We start from the raw sequence: 17,527 nt of genomic DNA, 5'->3' as shown, positions 1-17,527 counted from the left end.
AAGCACCTCCTAGATTGAATTTTGATGCAGCTGGGCCCTTCCTCTTCAGACACGCTGTTCCAAAGGTACCTCAAACCCATTCAAGCCCTTGAATCTTACCCTGTATTTTACTATGCACAAGTTTCCAAGAGGTTAGACTTGCTCCCTTAGAAAGGCATTAAGAGTTAACTCCCCTTTAGTGGGGTTGCTAGAGAATAGGAAGGGGATATTAATTAGCATGTGGTTCCAAGTACTTGGTTTCCTTAACCTTTAAGCCAATAGCCCGCACTCTGATTTCATTAGAAGCACCTGAGGCTCTTAAGCGCACACCCACCCTGACAGGCCTCTGGGAGTGGGGCCTCTGCTTACTTTGGAATCATTTGGGAAGCTCTTAATGTGCAACTAAGATTGAGAATCCATTCTGCTTTAGGCAGTGTAAACAGTTCCCTGACAAAAACTGCAAGTCATTACAGATAATGAAAGCTAAGGCTGTCGAACTTGAAATTTTTTAATACTATTTGGGCTTTTTTTAATTGTGATTTTTAACAGGAGGTACCTGCTGAAGTTCAGTTGCTGAATGTTATTTAACATCTTAGAGAAACTGCATTTAGCCACTCTGTTCCCAGCCTTACTAGTACATCCTTAAAATTACTAACAGATCATATTCGTTCTCCTTAGCCTCCTCCCCCCACAAGTTTGTTACCCACCTAACAAAGATCACCTGTATATACTGGTTAGCTACTAACTACAATCTAGCCAGCCATGTTAGGTTAGTTCCCACTGGCTCCTCACATACCAAGGAATGTCTGTCCCCATCGCCTCCAGACAAATACTCATGCTAGTGTTTAGAAAGCTTGCTCTTATTCAGTGATTAAATGTTTTGCTTATCATCTTAAGATCTACATAAGTAGTAACCCTCTCCTGTATGAGCCTCTCTAAATTGTTCAAACGGCCATAAATAATCTGGCTCAGAGCCTGCACACCATAAGCAACGAACAAATGTTGAGAATAAAGGTAGTAAGGTGACAGACACAGACTCTTAGCACAGGACCAGCTCTCCTAAAACTTAAAACAAAAAAACATACAAGATTATGCAATTTATAGATTGTTTTGCAATACATTTATTTGAAGGCTTTGTCAAAAAGCACAGCCCTTTCATGAAGCATTTTGAGAAGAGGGAGGTGGAAAGGAGATGGGGCATGGGCAAAGCTCACTTGTCTGTTCCAATAGCACAGCCTTAGCAGGACTATTGATACATTCATTTAAATGATATATTTGAAGCTGAAAGTGCTGTCACAGGAAAGGCGTTTGCCTTTGCATCTCCCACACAAATCTTGACGATGGGGCCTTTTAGGGTCCACGTGACGAAGTTTTATGGGACAGGAGCATCTAGTCTGTTTACAACTCTGGGGAAAAAAGTCAAAATTAGAAGTCAGAAGGTAAATACTTGGTGACTTCCTAGGACTTGAAAGTTATTCTTCTTGTCCATTCAAATACTTAATGTCTACTATAAGTAAGGTCCTTTCCTAATGTTCTGTCTCCAGGCCCACATGGCAACAATAGATGTAGGAATACAGGGTGTTTTAACCATGCTGTAGTGGTGCCACACTGTATTGGATTCAATTCTGACTTGTGAAATTTTGAAGACTAGAATATTATAAGAAGAAATCTTTTCCCTCGCTTGAAGGGTGGTGAAAGGTGGAGGACAAACAAGTGGAGGACAGGAGTTTGACAATGAAAGCTAAGGTGTGAGGACTAGTGACTAGTAGCAAGTTCTAGTCAGACTTGTCATCAGTGGTTACAGTGATCTACCTGGCAATTTTAGTAGCTGTGAAAACAGAAGTTTAATCATGGCTTTCCGCTTAGATTATCTAAGCCACTCCATACGGTGCAATGCTTAGATAATATTAAACAAGCTATATGTCACCAGTAATTCCCACCCCACCCCTATAAAGCTGGACAACAACTTAGCTTTACTTTAATACAAAGTGTCCTCCCTTTGGGAGCTCTCGGGCAAGAGTGAAACTAAAACCCTGTGCTTACACTGCTCTAACTTGGTATGTGCTTTGTAAAATAGTGAAAAAGAGTCAAAACTTTACCACCTCATGTTAGAAGGTACCCTGTTTTTCTAATTGCTTTCCCTTAGACCCTGAGTAGCAAGTAAAACAACCATTACAAGTGAGACAGTCTCAAGAGTTTAATTTGACAAGGGTTTGCAGGAGCAGAAGGAAACCAACACCTAGGCCCCCATTTCCCATCTAATATCATTTCTATTATTCCCTGCTGCCAAAAGACAGTCACAAACTAAGGTGATTGGGAGCCTGGCCTCTTTAGGAAATACATCCAAGAAACTAAACTAAAACCCCTCTAACCACGATCCTATTCAGATTCAAAATGCAAACATTTGTTTTACTTGACAGGTGATATCTTCCACTCGGTACGGGTTATAAGATTTCTGGCAAGTTCTGCAATATTGCTTGAAGTAAACCTGTAATGAGAGACAGAAAAAGTTAAAACAAAGGCTCTCTTGACACTTGTCAAAAAGATGCCAGTTCCTAGATGTCTTACCTTGCTAGTGCCCTGTACACACCACACATAAGCACTTTCCCATCGGATGTTGCAGTCCTTGCAGTGATAGTAGCCATATTTCTGCTCTAAGAACTGAACAAGAGGGTACCAGAGTTTAACCAACATGACATCTGAGTTATCCTTCATTTCAGAAGCTGGGATGGATCTATTTGATACTTAGAAGTGGCAACTTCATTCCAGATCATAGAGGAAAATCGCTAAAATATAGTAGTTAAATGAGCTAGTGGTTTTGTCGAGCAAATAGCATGGGTCTGAAAGAATTTATGTCCCAGATTAACTTGACCCATAAAGCAGGATGACAGCTGACAAAAGTAGATGTTTCCTCTCAGGCAGACGAGGGAAAAAACAAACATCCAGGGTGTTCTGATGCATGAGAGATTCTTTAGGGAGGCTTTTTTTCTATAGGATAAAGTCTGATTTTAACTCACACATATGGAAGTGGTTAAGCTGAAGAAACAGTACAATGCTGCATCATAAGACACCTTAAGTTGTATGCCCAAGATCAAGTTCTTTACCCTCCTAGTTAAATTTCCACTAGACAGGAGTGCATAAGTCATGTTTAATATAAAGTAGTATACTTTACTCTTGAGCTTCCCTTCTTCCCTATCAGTGAGAAACACACAAGTTTCAGGAGTTAGGCCTTTAAAATTGGAAGAAACTTAAGAAAGCACGTAAAAGCAATCTCATAGGTGAGAAAACTGACCCAGGAAAGGTTACGATGTCTAAGCTCACATATAGTACTTCCATGGCCAAGCTAGGACTAAGAGTTCTGTCTTCTTGATTCACTCCCCCATTCGGCCCCCAGAACAGCCCCTGGGATGACTTGGAAGAAAGCGACAATGGAGTCTTCTCCACCTCTTATTTGGCCCAATTGCCTGGGTTCCAACTGCCCTCGGTGCAACCATAGCCTTTCAGGATTCAGTTAGTATGAACTAGCCCCCTGAGCCTGCTGCTCTTCTGGTAGCACCACAGAAGGAACATACCTTAACTGTACGTAGTTTTGGGGAGGATGCTTTTTAAGAACAAGGAAAGCTCCTAAGGAAGGCAATTTCAGGAGTTCTATCATCCTGTACACTGTTGCTTAGAAAACTGAGGCAAGATCAGTTACTGGAGAGCAGACCCGGACCTCAGTAGTCAACTGTTCTGGCTTTTGCCACATTTAATGTGGTAATGGGAGTGGGATCCTTGGAAATCGACTCTTCTGACAATTCTCCCCATTTTCTGTATGTACATACCCACCCTAGGTCACCCAAATGTGGGGCCAAGAGTGAACTACGTGTCCACGGTGAGGGTTTTATACTCCAAATACACTCAGAATAAGAACGTTCAAAGAACGTCTCCCTGGCCAAGGTGTGCCCGGTTTTACACTCCATGCAAACACAGCCAGACTACCTTCGATTCACTCCTGCTGCGCTGAAGGAAGCTCGGCTTCCGCACGTGTCCTGAGTAGTAGAGGTCGAGACTAGGGACGGGCACTCTCGGGGCTGCCCTGGCCGCCTCCCCTTGACCTGCCCGGGTCTCACCTGGAAGCGCAAGCGCTCCTTGCTGAGCTCAGAGCCCCGCGGCGACGGCCTCTCTCCCATACCGGACGCGTCTTCGCGGGCCTTGGCCTTTTCCGCCGGTGGGGACTGCTTCGGGCTTGTCCGCGTAGATCCCACCACGCCTCCCGAGGCTTCCCGCTGCGGCAGCCCGGGTTCTGGTGCAGACTGCTCCCAGCTAGCCCGCACGGCGGCCGCCGCGTCGTGGCCCTTCTCGGACCGCGGCCCCTGGGGCGCCTTCTTCGGCGGCGCCTCTCTTTCCTCCAGACCCTGAGATCTTCCGGGCAGCTCCAGCTCTCCCGCCGGCGCCCCGGGCCTCTGCCCTCCCGCCGCGCCCTCGGCCCCCTCCAGGAAGGTGGTGAGACGGCGGGCGGCCACCGGGGAGTACACGGCGACCGTGCGCGGGAAGCGCACGGGCCGCGGGGCGCCGCTCGGCGGGCTGCCCTGATCTAGGACCCCACCGGCCGTCTGCGGGGAGGCGGAGCCGCTGCCGCCCGCGCCCTCGGCGCCGGGGCCAACCCGGGCGCCGGGATCCTGGGCCCTGCGCTGCAGCGTGCGCCGCCCCAGCGAACACTGCACCGAGGCGTCGTGGCGCGGGTTCACCTGCACGCCCACGTCGCGGCTGCTTGGCTTGCGGGGCAGCGGAGCAAGGCCCGGGCTCACCTGCGACAGGAGGGCCATGAGCTGAGCCCTCTGATAGCTGTCGAAATACTCGGCGGCCATCAGCTGTCCGTAGCCAGGGAAAGACGACTTAGTCACCCCGGTCCAGGAGGAGGACAGCGAGGAGGAGGAGGAGGAGGAGGAGGAGGAAGCAGGTAGGTAGCCCTCGCCCCGGCGCCGGCCGCCCCCTCCCGCCGAGCCCTTGCTCTTCGCCCCAGGCGGCTGAGGGTACGAGTAAGGGGTGCACGTCGGGTACATGTACCCGTCCAGCACCTCGTCCCCCAGGGCAGCCATATGAGCGGCCTGAGCCGCTCCTGTCGGCCGCTGCGCTCTAAATAGCGGCCTTGAGCGGGCGGTCGCGGAGGCGTGAGGCCCTCCGCCCCGGGTTCGCCGCGCGGTGCCGCCCTCCGCGTCCTGCCCGCCCCGGCCGCGTGTCCCCCAGTCCCAGCCGAGGGGCCTCGTCCCTGATCCTCTCCGTAAGGAAATGCTCCACACCCAGATGTCGGCATAGTAGCCTTAGATGACCTGGAAAGAGGGTTGGGGGTTTTGGTTTGTTTGTTTCCGATGAAAGAACTGATTTGTAAATGAGCTCGTTCGAGGGCTGCATGGGGCGGGGCGGGGGCGGATCTGATTCCAACAAGAGACAACTATGGTCGGTATTAGCCGAGCCAGGTGGTCCCCATAGCCTGATTGCTCCAGGTGTCCGCGGCTCGGGAACTGAGAGACCGTGCCTCTGGGATAATGAACATGAATGCGACGGTTTGGGGGAACTGCGTTGGGTGTATTGCCATGGGCTCAGGTTCTGCTTTAGTCATCTCAGATTGGCTCTGAGAATTTTACCCGGTGAACCCTTTCTGTAAGTGTATGGGGAAGCCATTTAGAGCATCCATATGTGGGCTAATTGTTTTCTTCCCTCGAGCACATTTTCCCCACCCGCTACTTCCCTACCCAAATAATGACCCGGAGGTATGCTGTTGAGTGATGCCTATTATGTCTCCAGGATGGACGGTAGTTCTATAAATGTCCCTTATCAAACCATTCCTCACAGATAAATCGATTTGGGGTGTGTTTGCATAAATGCTGACGATCAATTCTGTTCCCAATTGGAAACAAAACGCCTTGTCTAGTGGGAAGATGTTGGCTGTTCGAATAGATACCAGAAAAAAGTAATCAAAGACGTCAGTGTAATTTTTCTCTGGTTTGATACAGGTTTGAAAATAAGATACTATACTCTATTTCATTGTTTAATTGATACGTTCTAGAATTTCTCTGAATACAGGTCAAAATTCAACATTGTCAAATACTTATAAGTTGAGCAGAGCACAATTTTCTTTACAACAATTACATTAAATTCAGTTATGTTTTACAAATAGAGCTTGTTTTCACTCACATAAGATAGGGCGCTAGAATTCTACATTTCCAAGACCCTGTTTTCTAAGAGCTTCCTTGTTTGAAACAGTCAGAGAAATTGGTAATGGTGAAAACCATAAAGCACATTTATCTAGCTCAGGCCTCTCTTTAGCATTCTCAGGTGAGAATCATATTACACCACTGAGTTGTAGTTAGTGAGAATGCTTAGTTAATACACCAATGCAACCATGCAAAGGGAAGCTCATAATCGTTACATGTATGATAACATGAACCAATTAGTATCTTTTATGTAAGCCATGTACACAACCACGGACCATAAATGCGAAGTAAGATTTCAGCAAGATAGAAGTTCCTGTGTTTAGAGGGAAGTCTGGGTGGTTTCCATCATTATTAAATTATCTGCTTTCACTGTGCCATAGGAAGTGTCTGCCATTTCCTCTTCTTTTAGTTTCTTATAAGAAATATCTGTATCTTCATCTTCATCTAGTGGATCTCGCTTGTGCAATATTTCACTTCCATACATTTTATATATTAAAACAAAAATCCCTGCTTCTGCGGACTGGAAAAGGGCATAAAGCAAGGGAAACATGTACATGCTTCCTATGAATCGTGGTGGAAAAGCCAGTTTTAAAATAGCAGTGCAGAGCTGCACATTCTGACTACCTGTTTCCAGGCATACAGTCCTCTTGCAGTTGGGTGGAAGATGGAAGAGGGTAGCTAAGCCGTAGCCCGAGGCATAGCCTGCCAAAGGCATAAAAATTGCTATCCCATAAACAGTTGCAGGGATGCTTGCCAGCAGTTCCGGTCCTAACATAGTGCCAGTCATTATGAAAAGGACCACCAGAGTCACTAGGAGAGACCACAGGGAAACCTAGTAATAGAAAATGAATAGACAAAAAGCCATCAAGGATAAGATGGTTGAAAAGGAATTCAGGGAAGAGAATCATAACGTTCTTGCTAAAAGAGACCCAACTAGTCTGACCTCCCTCTCAAAGTGGAGATCTTTGCCATAAAAAGTCTCACGGAGTCTTTTGAAGATGGGTAAGTCCCCTTTTCAGGGGCATCCAGATCCAAGTTGGATAGCTCTAATTGTTAGGAGGCCGGTCCTTACATTTTTACTTTTGCATTTTTTGCAAAAGTAAAACAGTGGCAGTGTGTCCTTTAGTACCTCTAGCCTTCGTGGATATGCTCTTAGGGGCTACACAGGCCAGTCTCTTACTGAATGACAGCTCTTCAGAAGTTTAAAAAACTTATAAGGTGCAAAGCCAGGCTACTCTCCAAGCAAATTGTACAGATTTTCAGCCTCCATCATGTAATTTTGTTTTGGATCCTGACTGTTCTGAGAGTTCTCTGAACTTGTAATATACCTCTTAAAATGGAACAATTAGAATTGAGCCCAGTACCCCTGGTATGTTCTGATGAAGAGAGTGGGCAAGTGGACTTTCACTTTCTCTGAACAGAACCCCCGTGTTTTTCATAAGAAATCAGTTTTACACATGAGATGAAAGGCTGTTAACATTTATGAAATTTGCAGTCCGATCATTTTGTCCTTCAGAACACTTTATATCACAGAGGGTTGTTAGCAATATTGAAACACTTGTCCATTCCTAGATTATGTATGAGAGAGAATGTAAATGTAATATGTGAAGAATTCCTTGCAATTTGGCGATTACCCCCCTTTTTACATCTATTTAGAAGAAATCTCAGCCCTATCTCTACTGATGCTTAGGAATTATTATAACAGATGGATTTTTAAATATACTATAGCTGCTCTGTAGTGTCACCTTAATGTTTTGATGGGTATAGTCCACTTATTCACATAAAACAGGTTGTGTAAAGAATAAGGTGGAAGTCTCAAAATTCTTTTCGCAGTTCTCCTCCAGATGGGTAGTAAAGTAGTTTTTAAAGGGGGTGGAGGGCCATGGTGGCTCAGCAGGTAACAGTGCTTGCCTGCCATGCCTGAGGACCCGGGGTTTGATTCCCGGTGCCTGCCCATGTATTAAAAAAAAAGGGGGGGGGGGGGTGGAGAGGGGAGAGAAAGTATAGAGATCCACAGAGGACAACTTAATGTGTTACTACTTTTGGTTCCCTAGATATCCATGAGGGAACTCTTTTGGAGTTTGTGGGGTTGGTATATACTCGTTTTGAGAAATTATTTAAAATTTATCTGGGCTGGTCAAAATTCTATCCTAGAGGATGCTGAAATAATTGTTATATAAGTTACTTATAGTACAAATGTATAATTGGCAGAAAACAAACTTATTAATCAACATGTTTAATAAATTTCAAAGTGTGTCCCTATTGAAAGGATTAAGAGGTAATCTGTGGCCCTTCATTTTGAAAATATGGCTCAAAAGTTTCCTTTGAACTATTTTAAGTCATTTGGGTGAGGGTTGACATTGAATGCTCATTTTTAAAGTATTTTTTGCAAAAGTAAAACAGTATTACAAACCATATCTTAATAGTAAGAGTGTGCTGGTTCGGGGCTAGGGATAACTTCACCTTAAACACAAAGCTAGCCAAACTTATTATCTTTTATTTAAATATATTTCTTCTGTTTTTGAATTAGCTTATTTGAATTAACTTTCTTTTAGAATTCTTAAGGTATTATAGTATTAACATAATTAAGTTCATGAATATTAACTTAATGATTAAGCATAATACATTCCTTAATGCAACTCAAGATTATCTGTGGATATATTATATATATATATATATATATATATATATATATTTATTAGATTCAGAATATATAGGTTTATTTCAGAGCAGGATATCTTTTACTCAAAGCTGGATTTAAATAGAAAAGGACCCTCTATTTTTCATATTAACAAAAGTTAGCACCCCTGGGTAATCACATTACTTAGGAAAATTAACAAAAGTATAACAAAAAAATGAGTATGTCTTCTTAAATCTGTATAATTAAAATGTTGGAGTGCCTCCTTTTCTCTTAATTTGTCTTAAGGAATTTGCTTATGCATTTTGCAGTAATTAGTTATGTATTTTATTTGACTGATTTCCTAAAATGAGAATCCTGTTCACGGTTTATTTTTATTCACTAGTATTACTGAGTTCTCAAAGAATGTTTAATTTACAAATATTTTAAAATTTTTCTTCAGTCAGCTATAGAAAATCTCTGCTGCTTTTTGTTTTATTTTTTAAAAATAAAACAGTATTAAAATATTTCACAAAATAATATAAATTCCCCATCCTTTCATTGCCTTCAGAAATCATATAAAATACTGCAAAGGGGAAGGTTAGTAGTCACGATATGATCTACATTCTTTATCCAGGTCCCAATTTTATTTGGTGTTCTAAGGTAAATATTTTGTGTACCTATTATCTTACCATGATCTAACTTTTCAATTACTTTAGTCTTGTTAGTGTCCAGATTTATTTTTAGAAAATTAATAGAACATTTTAAAGAACCTCATTATAGGGCTTCTCAGAATTAATGTTCTATTTATGAAAATATAGTAATGTATTTGTAAAATACTGCACAAAGTCTATTAACATAATTTTATTTCATCTGCTTTAGTTTTTAATAATACACAGTTCATTAGTGGAAAATATTAAATGTTATCATTTAATTGCATCATCACCCACCCCCCCTTTATCTGTTTCTTCTTCATGAGCATTAATAGTTTCCTTGTGCTGTTTTTAGTTAGGCTGTCTTTTAATTACATCTACCATTTTAGGACTTTAAAAAGGTAGAAGAAATATCTTGCCTGCCATGTGGGAAACCCGGGTTCGATTCCCAGCCCACGCACTTCCCAAACAAATGAATGGAAAAAAAACCAAACAGACAAAAATTCAACAAATGGTGCTGCAATAAGGAGATACTCATATGGGAAAAGAATGAAATGTGACCCCTGCCATATAGCATACAAAAAAAAAAAGATGGAAGGTGTTTGTGCTGCACCATTTTTTTAACTTTTAGTCTATCCAAGCAATGCTGCGAAGCCCTTTCCCCTCTTTTCCAAGCTTCATGTCATTTCAGCCATGAGTCAGAGACCGAGGACACTAGGGCAGACATGATGCACATGTCAATCGCAGGGTGACTTACCTTCACAATGTAGTCAGCCATGCGGTTGTATTTGTAGCGGATGAAGACGCCCAACCCGATAGGGATGAGGGTGCTGCAGAGAGTCAGGGTCACTGCCCCCAGGGGGAGTAGCTGCACGAGAGGGGTGTTGATCCAAGCTCTGCTGTAGAGCCACAGACACAGGGGCATCAGGAACAGGGCCAGAAGCGTGGAGGAGATGGTCATGATGATGCTGCAGAAAGGAGAAGTCAGAAGAGTCTCTGAGCCAAAGAGCCAACCCATCTCTTTCTTGCACACTAGGGAGAGAGGAGGAAGGAAGGGTAATCCAAGTCCCTAGGACCTGCTCCATAGAAAGTACCAAGAGCGCAGCTCTCTAAACCCAATTGAGACAATGAACCAGAGGCAGGAGGAAAAAAAAAAAAAAAAAAAAACAACCTCATGGCTGCTGCCCTAGGCTTTAAAGAGCCTAATGAGGAGGTGACAATCCGGATAACTCTGAGGGCAAAGAACATTTTTCTTTTCTTTTTTTTTAAATTTTAATTCTTCAGAGTGCCCTGTAATGTTAGACATGGTAAAGCTGCTAAATGCTACTTGTTGGATTGAGGTGAATGATATCTTACTCTATATGACAATACTTTGGGGACGCCAATAGCCCTATTTTGCCATTATATTTCTGGTGAGTCCTAGCTTCAGACTTCCCGGTTCCCTTTGTTTCCAGAGGCTGGAGACTTGCACTGACAGTTCGCCACTTGGAGAGGGAGGTGGACAGCTGAAGGGCCAGCGCTACCGGTGAAACCCTAAGAGCAGCGCTGTCGCATCTTGATCTCTTCCCCCCATCCCCACACGACACCACGTCTTCACCTCTCCCCTTACTTCTAAAACCCGACGTCTACTTCTTAACTCCGCTTCTTCCCTATTCCATTTCTCATTCCAAACACCTCTACTTCCTCGCTCTCCCTCGTCTTCCACCCCTGGCTGTAAAAGCGATTGGTTGCGATGAGAAAGATGCCTTAAGGATAGACATATCCCTACCTGAGGTTCATGTCGCCGTCAACCAGCAGGGACATAAGATTGGAGAGATTTCCGCCGGGACAGCAGCCACACAGGAGCACCGCCACAGCGGCCACCTCGTCCAGCGAGAAGATGAGCGCCAGCAGGAAGGCCAGCAGCGGCAGCAAGCCGAACTGGCAGATCGCGGCCAGCAGCGCGCCCACGGGCCGCCGGACGTGCGCCCCGAAGTTGTTCACGTCCACCGTGCAGCCCAGGCCCAGCATGGTGACGCACAGGGCGGCGCCCACCAGCACGTTCAGCCCGTGGTTCAGTGGCGTGTCCCAGAACGGGGGGTCGTGGGAGGCCCAGAACCGAGGGAACGGGGAAGGGCCCTGGCTCTCCACGCCCCCTGCAAAGCTGCTGGTCGTCGGCTCCGGAGTCGGAGTGGCACCCGGGCTGAAACCCATGCTCGAACCTGGCCCGAGAGTGAGCCCGGGGCTGGGGCCGGGGCCGGGGCTGGAGGCAGGATTGAGGGAGAAGTCCAGCTCGGGGCTCAGGCTGCTGGCACTGGGCGACAGGGTGTAGTTGTCCAGCTGCAGAGAGGACGGGGCGAAGGACTGGGTTCCGTTGTCTGTGCCGTCCATGGCGCTGAAGGTGGGAAGCCGGAGGTTTGGCTGCTGCCCGCGCGGCGGATTTCTGTGCCCTCGTGCCGTGTGCGCCTCCCTCGGTCCGCCAGTCTCCGCCACCGTCCGTCTGTCAGTCGGTCGCCTGGCGGTGCACAGCCCCAGCACCGGGCTGCACTGCCGGCTCGGCTCCGAGCTCTGCTGCGCGCGGCTGACGTCCCCGGCGAGGTCGGGTTCGGAGGGTCCAGACTCCGCGCCGGGCTGGGTAGCCGCTCGCTGGCTGGCACTTCAGAAAGCGCAGACCTCGAGAGTGACCGCGAGCGCTGTGGCGCGTCCACGCTCGGGCCCGTGCCGGGCAGGCCCCGCCCCTCCGCGCGGAGCTGGACGGGCCCTCCTTTTAATCATCAGTAAGTGGTTCTGTTAGAGTGTAGCCAGGGGCGGAACAAAGACCTGACAAAGGCAAAGAAAAAAACCTTGCCTGGCTGCTTTTCAAGTTCTCTGATGGACTCTGCCTCTTTGATAATGAAATCTGGAGGTTCAGACACATAGGGTAGAAAAAAGATACATAAAAGCTCATCTGTGCACGCACATAATATAAACTGTTGAAATAGCCCACAGCCATGAGCACAAGAGTGTGACTTGGGATGAGCGATTCTCTGAGGCTGCAAGACACGCTATCTGGCTTTATTTTGCAAACAATTTTAATAAGGTTTATATGTTCGGTCTTAAAGTAGGAATAGAGGCTTTTGAACCAGAGCCTGTCCTTGTGCAACATTTCACTTGATTCTCACAGCAAAACAGTGAGAGATATTATTAGCTCGGTTTTTATAAACCTGATTTTTAAGAACCTGAGGCACAGGGAAGTCTCCTAATCTCACCACACAGACTCACAGTTACCAGGGTGAATCTACACCATTACATATCCTTGGAGTCAGAAACTAAAATATAGGTTACCAGGGGCCTGGTTGGAATGGGGAATGGGAAGTGTCCTGGTTTGAAAGGACTAGGTACCCTAGAAAAGCCATGTTTTAATTCTGATCCATCTTGTGGAGGCAACTGTTTCTTTTAATTCCTATTCAGCACTGTAGGTTGGAAACGTGATTAGATTATCTGCACTGGAGATGTGACTCACCCAGCTGTGACTTTGATTAAAAGGAGATGTGACTCCACCCATTCCAGATGATTAGTTTACTAGAATCCTTTAAAACAGGAAGTATTTTTGAAAAAAGCTTCAGAGCCACTGAGAGCTAGGAGAGCCCAGGCAGCCCAGGGACCTTTGAAGATGAAGGACAACGTCCCCCATGGAGCATCACGAAACAAGCCTGGAGAGAAAGCTAGCAGACGTCACCATGTTCGCCACGTACCTTTCCAGTTGAGAGAGAAACTCTGAATGTCATTGGCCTTCTTAAACTAAGGTATCTTTCCCTGGATGCCTTAGATTGGAAATTTTTTATAGCCTTGCTTTAATTCAGACATTTTCACAGCCTTAGAACTATAAACTAGCAACTTAATAAATTCCCCTTCTTAAAAGCCGTTCTGGTATGTTGCACTCTTGTGGCTTGCGAACTAGAACAGGGGGTTAAATCTTAACTGGTACAGAGTTTCTGTTTGGGATGATGGCAGTATTGTGGTGATGGATGGTGGTGATGGTAGCACAACACTGTTAATGAAATTAATACAACTATATATCTAAAAGTGGAAAAAACGGGAATTTTTTTCAGAGTAGGGATACTTTTCCCCCCAAAGGAAATAAGAAAACAAAATAGCATTCAACTAAGCAGTGGCACATGGGGAAATGTACTGACCAGCAAGCTTTGTCAAGATCCAAACAAAAATTTCAAAATGTGTAGAATAAACAGATGTGAGGAATGTGTTCACAAGGCATGCATCTCCACAGCTTCATCTTCAAAGACAAGATTGGTTATTTTTCCCATTTAGAGTTTTGGTTCTGATGACAGACGTAAGAGTAAAATTAAAAATTTACCGTGTGGATCTTTTCAAGCACAATACAGATCAAAGAATGAGAAAATGATTTCTGTGTTTCTTTGATGCTCTTCTAAAACTGTATTACCATTTCCATCTACTAATGGTGAAGCCATTCTTTCTCTTCACATCCATGTTCCTTGCTTAAATGAGCTGGTTTTGTTTGTGCCACATGAAGTGTGAACCCTAATGTAAACTATGAACTATAATTAATAGCATAATTATAATAATATTGTTTCATCAATTGCAACAAAGGTATGTCATGGGGGGAAGGTGGTATACGGGAACTCTATATTTTCTCCTAGATTCTTCTCTAAACTCATAACTGCTCTAATAAAAAAAGTGAAAGAGCTTTTCATAGAGCTCAGCTATGAAAAGTCTTTGAAAAATGTGATTTTAGGAAGTTATTGGCAGGTAGAGAGGAGATTTTTTAGTGGCCGTAAATTTATGAAGTGTTATAAGTGAAGACCTGACATTGGGATTAGAGGACTAAAAGGAAATAAAGTGGTGAGATTCCTTCCTGTGGACAGGTTTATCCCCAAACAAATCAAATTCAGTGTTCCTAGAAATGGAGACTCAATAACTCTAAGTCAGTCAACTAGATACAAGTACAAGTGAAAGAAATCTCCCTGCTGACCAGTGTGTATGGAGGCCAAACCCCTTGAGGACACTTCTAGCTCTCCATCAGCCCTGGTCTCATCAGGAGTGAGTTTTAGTGACAGCCAGTTGAGTTGTTAACGGCAATGTGGGAATTTCTAGGCTATTCCCTGGCTAAAACAGAGTCTTAATTTTAGCCTAGAAATTGTCCCCAACCCCCTGTCCCAGCATGAGGAGAGGCTGTGTGGCTGTTTCCCATGGTGCGCTGAGTTCACGTGTTTACATTTCTGCCCTCGCTGAATCTCATGGAAATGACAGAGATTATGAAAATAAGGATAAATCCTCAGCACCTGGTTCATGTAACTAATAAAATATAAGTACGTTATTTCTTCTCCATTAAAGTATAAATTCTGCAAACATTTTGGAAAATAGTTTAACTTCACATGTCTCAAAAATACTAAGCTCCAAAAAAAAAACCAGTGCAGTAACATCTACACAGCTTTGAAGAAAGTGACTTGTGACCAAAAATTTCTGTTTTCACTTAGGCTTATGTAGACTAGAGAAAGATATTCAAATATACAAGGAAATGTGTTAACCCAACTGGAGAAAACGAGGAGGCATTGCTGAGCCTTTACCTTTTTGAAGTCACAGGCGGAGATAAACCAAAAACACGAATGGCCTAGGGTCCAGCTGAAGCCCAGCTGTACAGGCTCTACTCTTGTTTGCCTCTGCTCAGTTACATTTGCCTCAGAACCCCTCCTCACGTAAATGATATTAAAATCCTCAATCAGATTAAATAAGCAGTAATTAAAGGCAGATCAAGTCATCCAGCTCATTCCTCTGGAGTCAGGGAAGGGATCTGGAGGCAATTTGTGCAATGGACAAAGGGCAAAAGCAGAAAGGGATGGGCTTGAATTCTGAATAGCAGGGTTGCACTGAGCCTGCCTCCTGAGGGGCTCTGGGGGCCTGGAGACCCGCTGTCCCTCCTGCTCATGCTGTCTCTGTCCGGATAAAGAAGGTAGGTGTTCTTGCCTCCCCTCTTCTTTCTGTGGCCACCATTTGGGAGAAAACCCCAGGATTAGGGAACAGAGCTCATCTCTGGTGTGACGATATTGGTGAGCTGGCTTGGGCCACTTAGCTGCCTTGATTGCCTTCCCCTTCCTCTTGCTGCCACCAAGTGTCAACCAAATGAGACCCGGAACGTAAGCTGGCTGTTTTACATTCATTCTTAGAGCCTCGTCGCGCGCCATATATCAAAAACTAAATTCCAGGTATATTCAAGGGTTAAATAACAACAATAACTACAATGAAACACTAAAGAAAAAATATTGTCTGATATTTACCTTATCTCTGGATGGGAAAAACTTTCCAAACAAATTAGCAATTAGAGACAGCATAAAGGAAAGCTCAATAAATTTGACTACATAGACATTTAAAATTGTGGTATAGTAAAAACCATTGGAAAAAAATTAAAAGGAGATTACCAAATGAGAAAAATATTTGCAGCAAATATAAAGCCAAGATCTAATGTCCTTAATTCATAAAACAGTTTTACAAATGGATAACAAACAACAACAACAACAAAAAACCCACAGGAAAATAGGCAGATAATATGAATAGACACATACAATTCCTAAAGGAATGCACATAGCAAATACAAAAAATATTTACACTTACCAGTAGTCAAATAAGTTAAAGCTGCTAGATGCCATTTTCTCACTATTGGAAAAAGATTCAAATAAATGATATGATGCTGCAGTAATAAGGATACATCAGCCAGTACTCTCTTATCCTCGTTAGTGGTGTGTCTTTTTTCAGAAGGTGATTTGGTAATCGATGGCAATAGCTTTAAGCATATGCATCCGCCTTGACCAAGTAGTTCTTCTCCTAAGTGTCTATCCAAAGAAAGCAATCCAGGAATTTAAAAAGAAAAGAGAGAGCATGTACTACATGAGTTGAGCACTTCCTGTATGCCAGATACTCTAATTTTTTTTCCTTTCTTCCCTTTCTTTAGTGCAATTTATTGAGATATATTCACATACCATACAGTGTATCCAAATTATATAATCAGTAGCTCACAGTAGCATCACATAATTGTGTATTCATGACCACAATTAATTAAAAAAAAACATTTTTATTAATACAAAAAAAAAAAGGAAACCTGAACATCCCATACCCCTTATACCTTCCTATCATTAACCCCTAGCACTGGTGTGGTACATTTGTTGCTGTTGATGAAAGGCTGTTAAGATATTTTATTCCTAATTAAAATGCATAGTTTGCAATAGGTGCATTTTTCCCATATACTACTCCTTAACTCCTTGTAATAGTTCTGTACATTTGTTCTAGTTCATGGAAAAAAAATTTTTTTATTTGTACCGTTAATCAAAATCATCATCCACCAACAAGATTCACTGTGTTCTCCAGGCCCATGTTTTAACTTCTGTCTGGCTTTCCTTCTGGTGACATTCATGACTCTGGACCTCCTGTCAGCCACATCCACAGGCAATTCAGCACTGTTAGTTACACTCACAGTAATGTGCTACCATAGCCCTTATCCATTTCCAAACTTTTAAATTCAACCTAGTTAAAACTTCTGCACATCTGAAGCAACCACTCCATTCTCCAGCCTCATCCCATCTCTTGGTAACAAATATTCTAGATTCTATGTCTGTGAGTTTGCATATTATAATTAGTTCATATCAGGAGATCATATAATATTTGTCAGACCGCTGTCACTCAACATGTCCTCAAGGTCCATCCATGTCACATGCTTCAGGACTTCATTCTTTCTTACTGCTGAATAATATTTTGTGTGCGTATATACACACACACAGCACATTTTGTTTATCCAGTCATTGGTTGATAGACACTCAGATTGTTTCCATCTTTTGACAATTGTGAATAATGCTGCTATGAACATCAGTGTGACAATGTCTGCTCATGTCCCTGTTTTAGGTTCTTCTGAGTATATGCCAAATAGCGGGTTTGCCAGGTGGTAGGGCAGCTCTCTGCTTAGCTTTCTGAGGAATCACCAAACCGTCTTCCACAGTGGCTGTACCATTTTACATTCCCACCAGCTGTGAATAGGTGTTCCAATTTCTGAACATCCTTTCCAACACTTGTAGTTTTCTGTTTATTTAATACTGGCC

The 17,527-nt window shown here is 43.8% G+C and overlaps 2 protein-coding genes across 2 annotated transcripts; both read right to left on the bottom strand.

Moving 5' to 3' along the window:
- Window positions 1-941: 941 nt before the first annotated feature.
- ZAR1 (zygote arrest 1) lies at window positions 942-5,060 on the bottom strand. The gene is made up of 4 exons (XM_077137138.1): window positions 4,092-5,060; window positions 2,548-2,640; window positions 2,393-2,467; window positions 942-1,385 (listed from the first exon to the last, which is right to left on the bottom strand). The coding sequence occupies exons 1-4, from the start codon at window positions 5,058-5,060 to the stop codon at window positions 1,242-1,244; spliced, it is 1,281 nt and encodes a 426-aa protein (XP_076993253.1). The 3' UTR covers window positions 942-1,241.
- Window positions 5,061-5,823: 763 nt separating this feature from the next.
- SLC10A4 (solute carrier family 10 member 4) lies at window positions 5,824-11,910 on the bottom strand. The gene is made up of 3 exons (XM_077137137.1): window positions 11,215-11,910; window positions 10,204-10,414; window positions 5,824-7,008 (listed from the first exon to the last, which is right to left on the bottom strand). Exons 1-3 carry the CDS (start codon window positions 11,814-11,816, stop codon window positions 6,496-6,498), a joined length of 1,326 nt encoding a protein of 441 aa, XP_076993252.1. The 5' UTR covers window positions 11,817-11,910; the 3' UTR covers window positions 5,824-6,495.
- Between the last annotated feature and the right edge of the window lie 5,617 nt (window positions 11,911-17,527).

This window comes from Tamandua tetradactyla, chromosome 19 (assembly GCF_023851605.1).
Source record: "Tamandua tetradactyla isolate mTamTet1 chromosome 19, mTamTet1.pri, whole genome shotgun sequence".
NCBI lineage: Eukaryota > Metazoa > Chordata > Mammalia > Pilosa > Myrmecophagidae > Tamandua > Tamandua tetradactyla.
Note: the sequence above shows the minus strand (reverse complement) of the source record. Positions and strands in the feature narration are given on the sequence as shown.

Coding starts and splice junctions, on each gene's coding strand:
- ZAR1 (XM_077137138.1), bottom strand. CDS start 5,060: ATGGCTGCCCTGGGGGACGAGGTGCTGGACGGGTACATGTACCCGACG. Junction 2,468..2,547: donor GTGTACAGGGCACTAGCAAG/GTAAGACATCTA, acceptor CTCTCATTACAG/GTTTACTTCAAGCAATATTG. Junction 1,386..2,392: donor TGGAAGATATCACCTGTCAA/GTAAAACAAATG, acceptor TTTTTTCCCCAG/AGTTGTAAACAGACTAGATG.
- SLC10A4 (XM_077137137.1), bottom strand. CDS start 11,816: ATGGACGGCACAGACAACGGAACCCAGTCCTTCGCCCCGTCCTCTCTG. Junction 10,415..11,214: donor GACGGCGACATGAACCTCAG/GTAGGGATATGT, acceptor TCCTTTCTGCAG/CATCATCATGACCATCTCCT. Junction 7,009..10,203: donor TGGCTGACTACATTGTGAAG/GTAAGTCACCCT, acceptor TTCTATTACTAG/GTTTCCCTGTGGTCTCTCCT.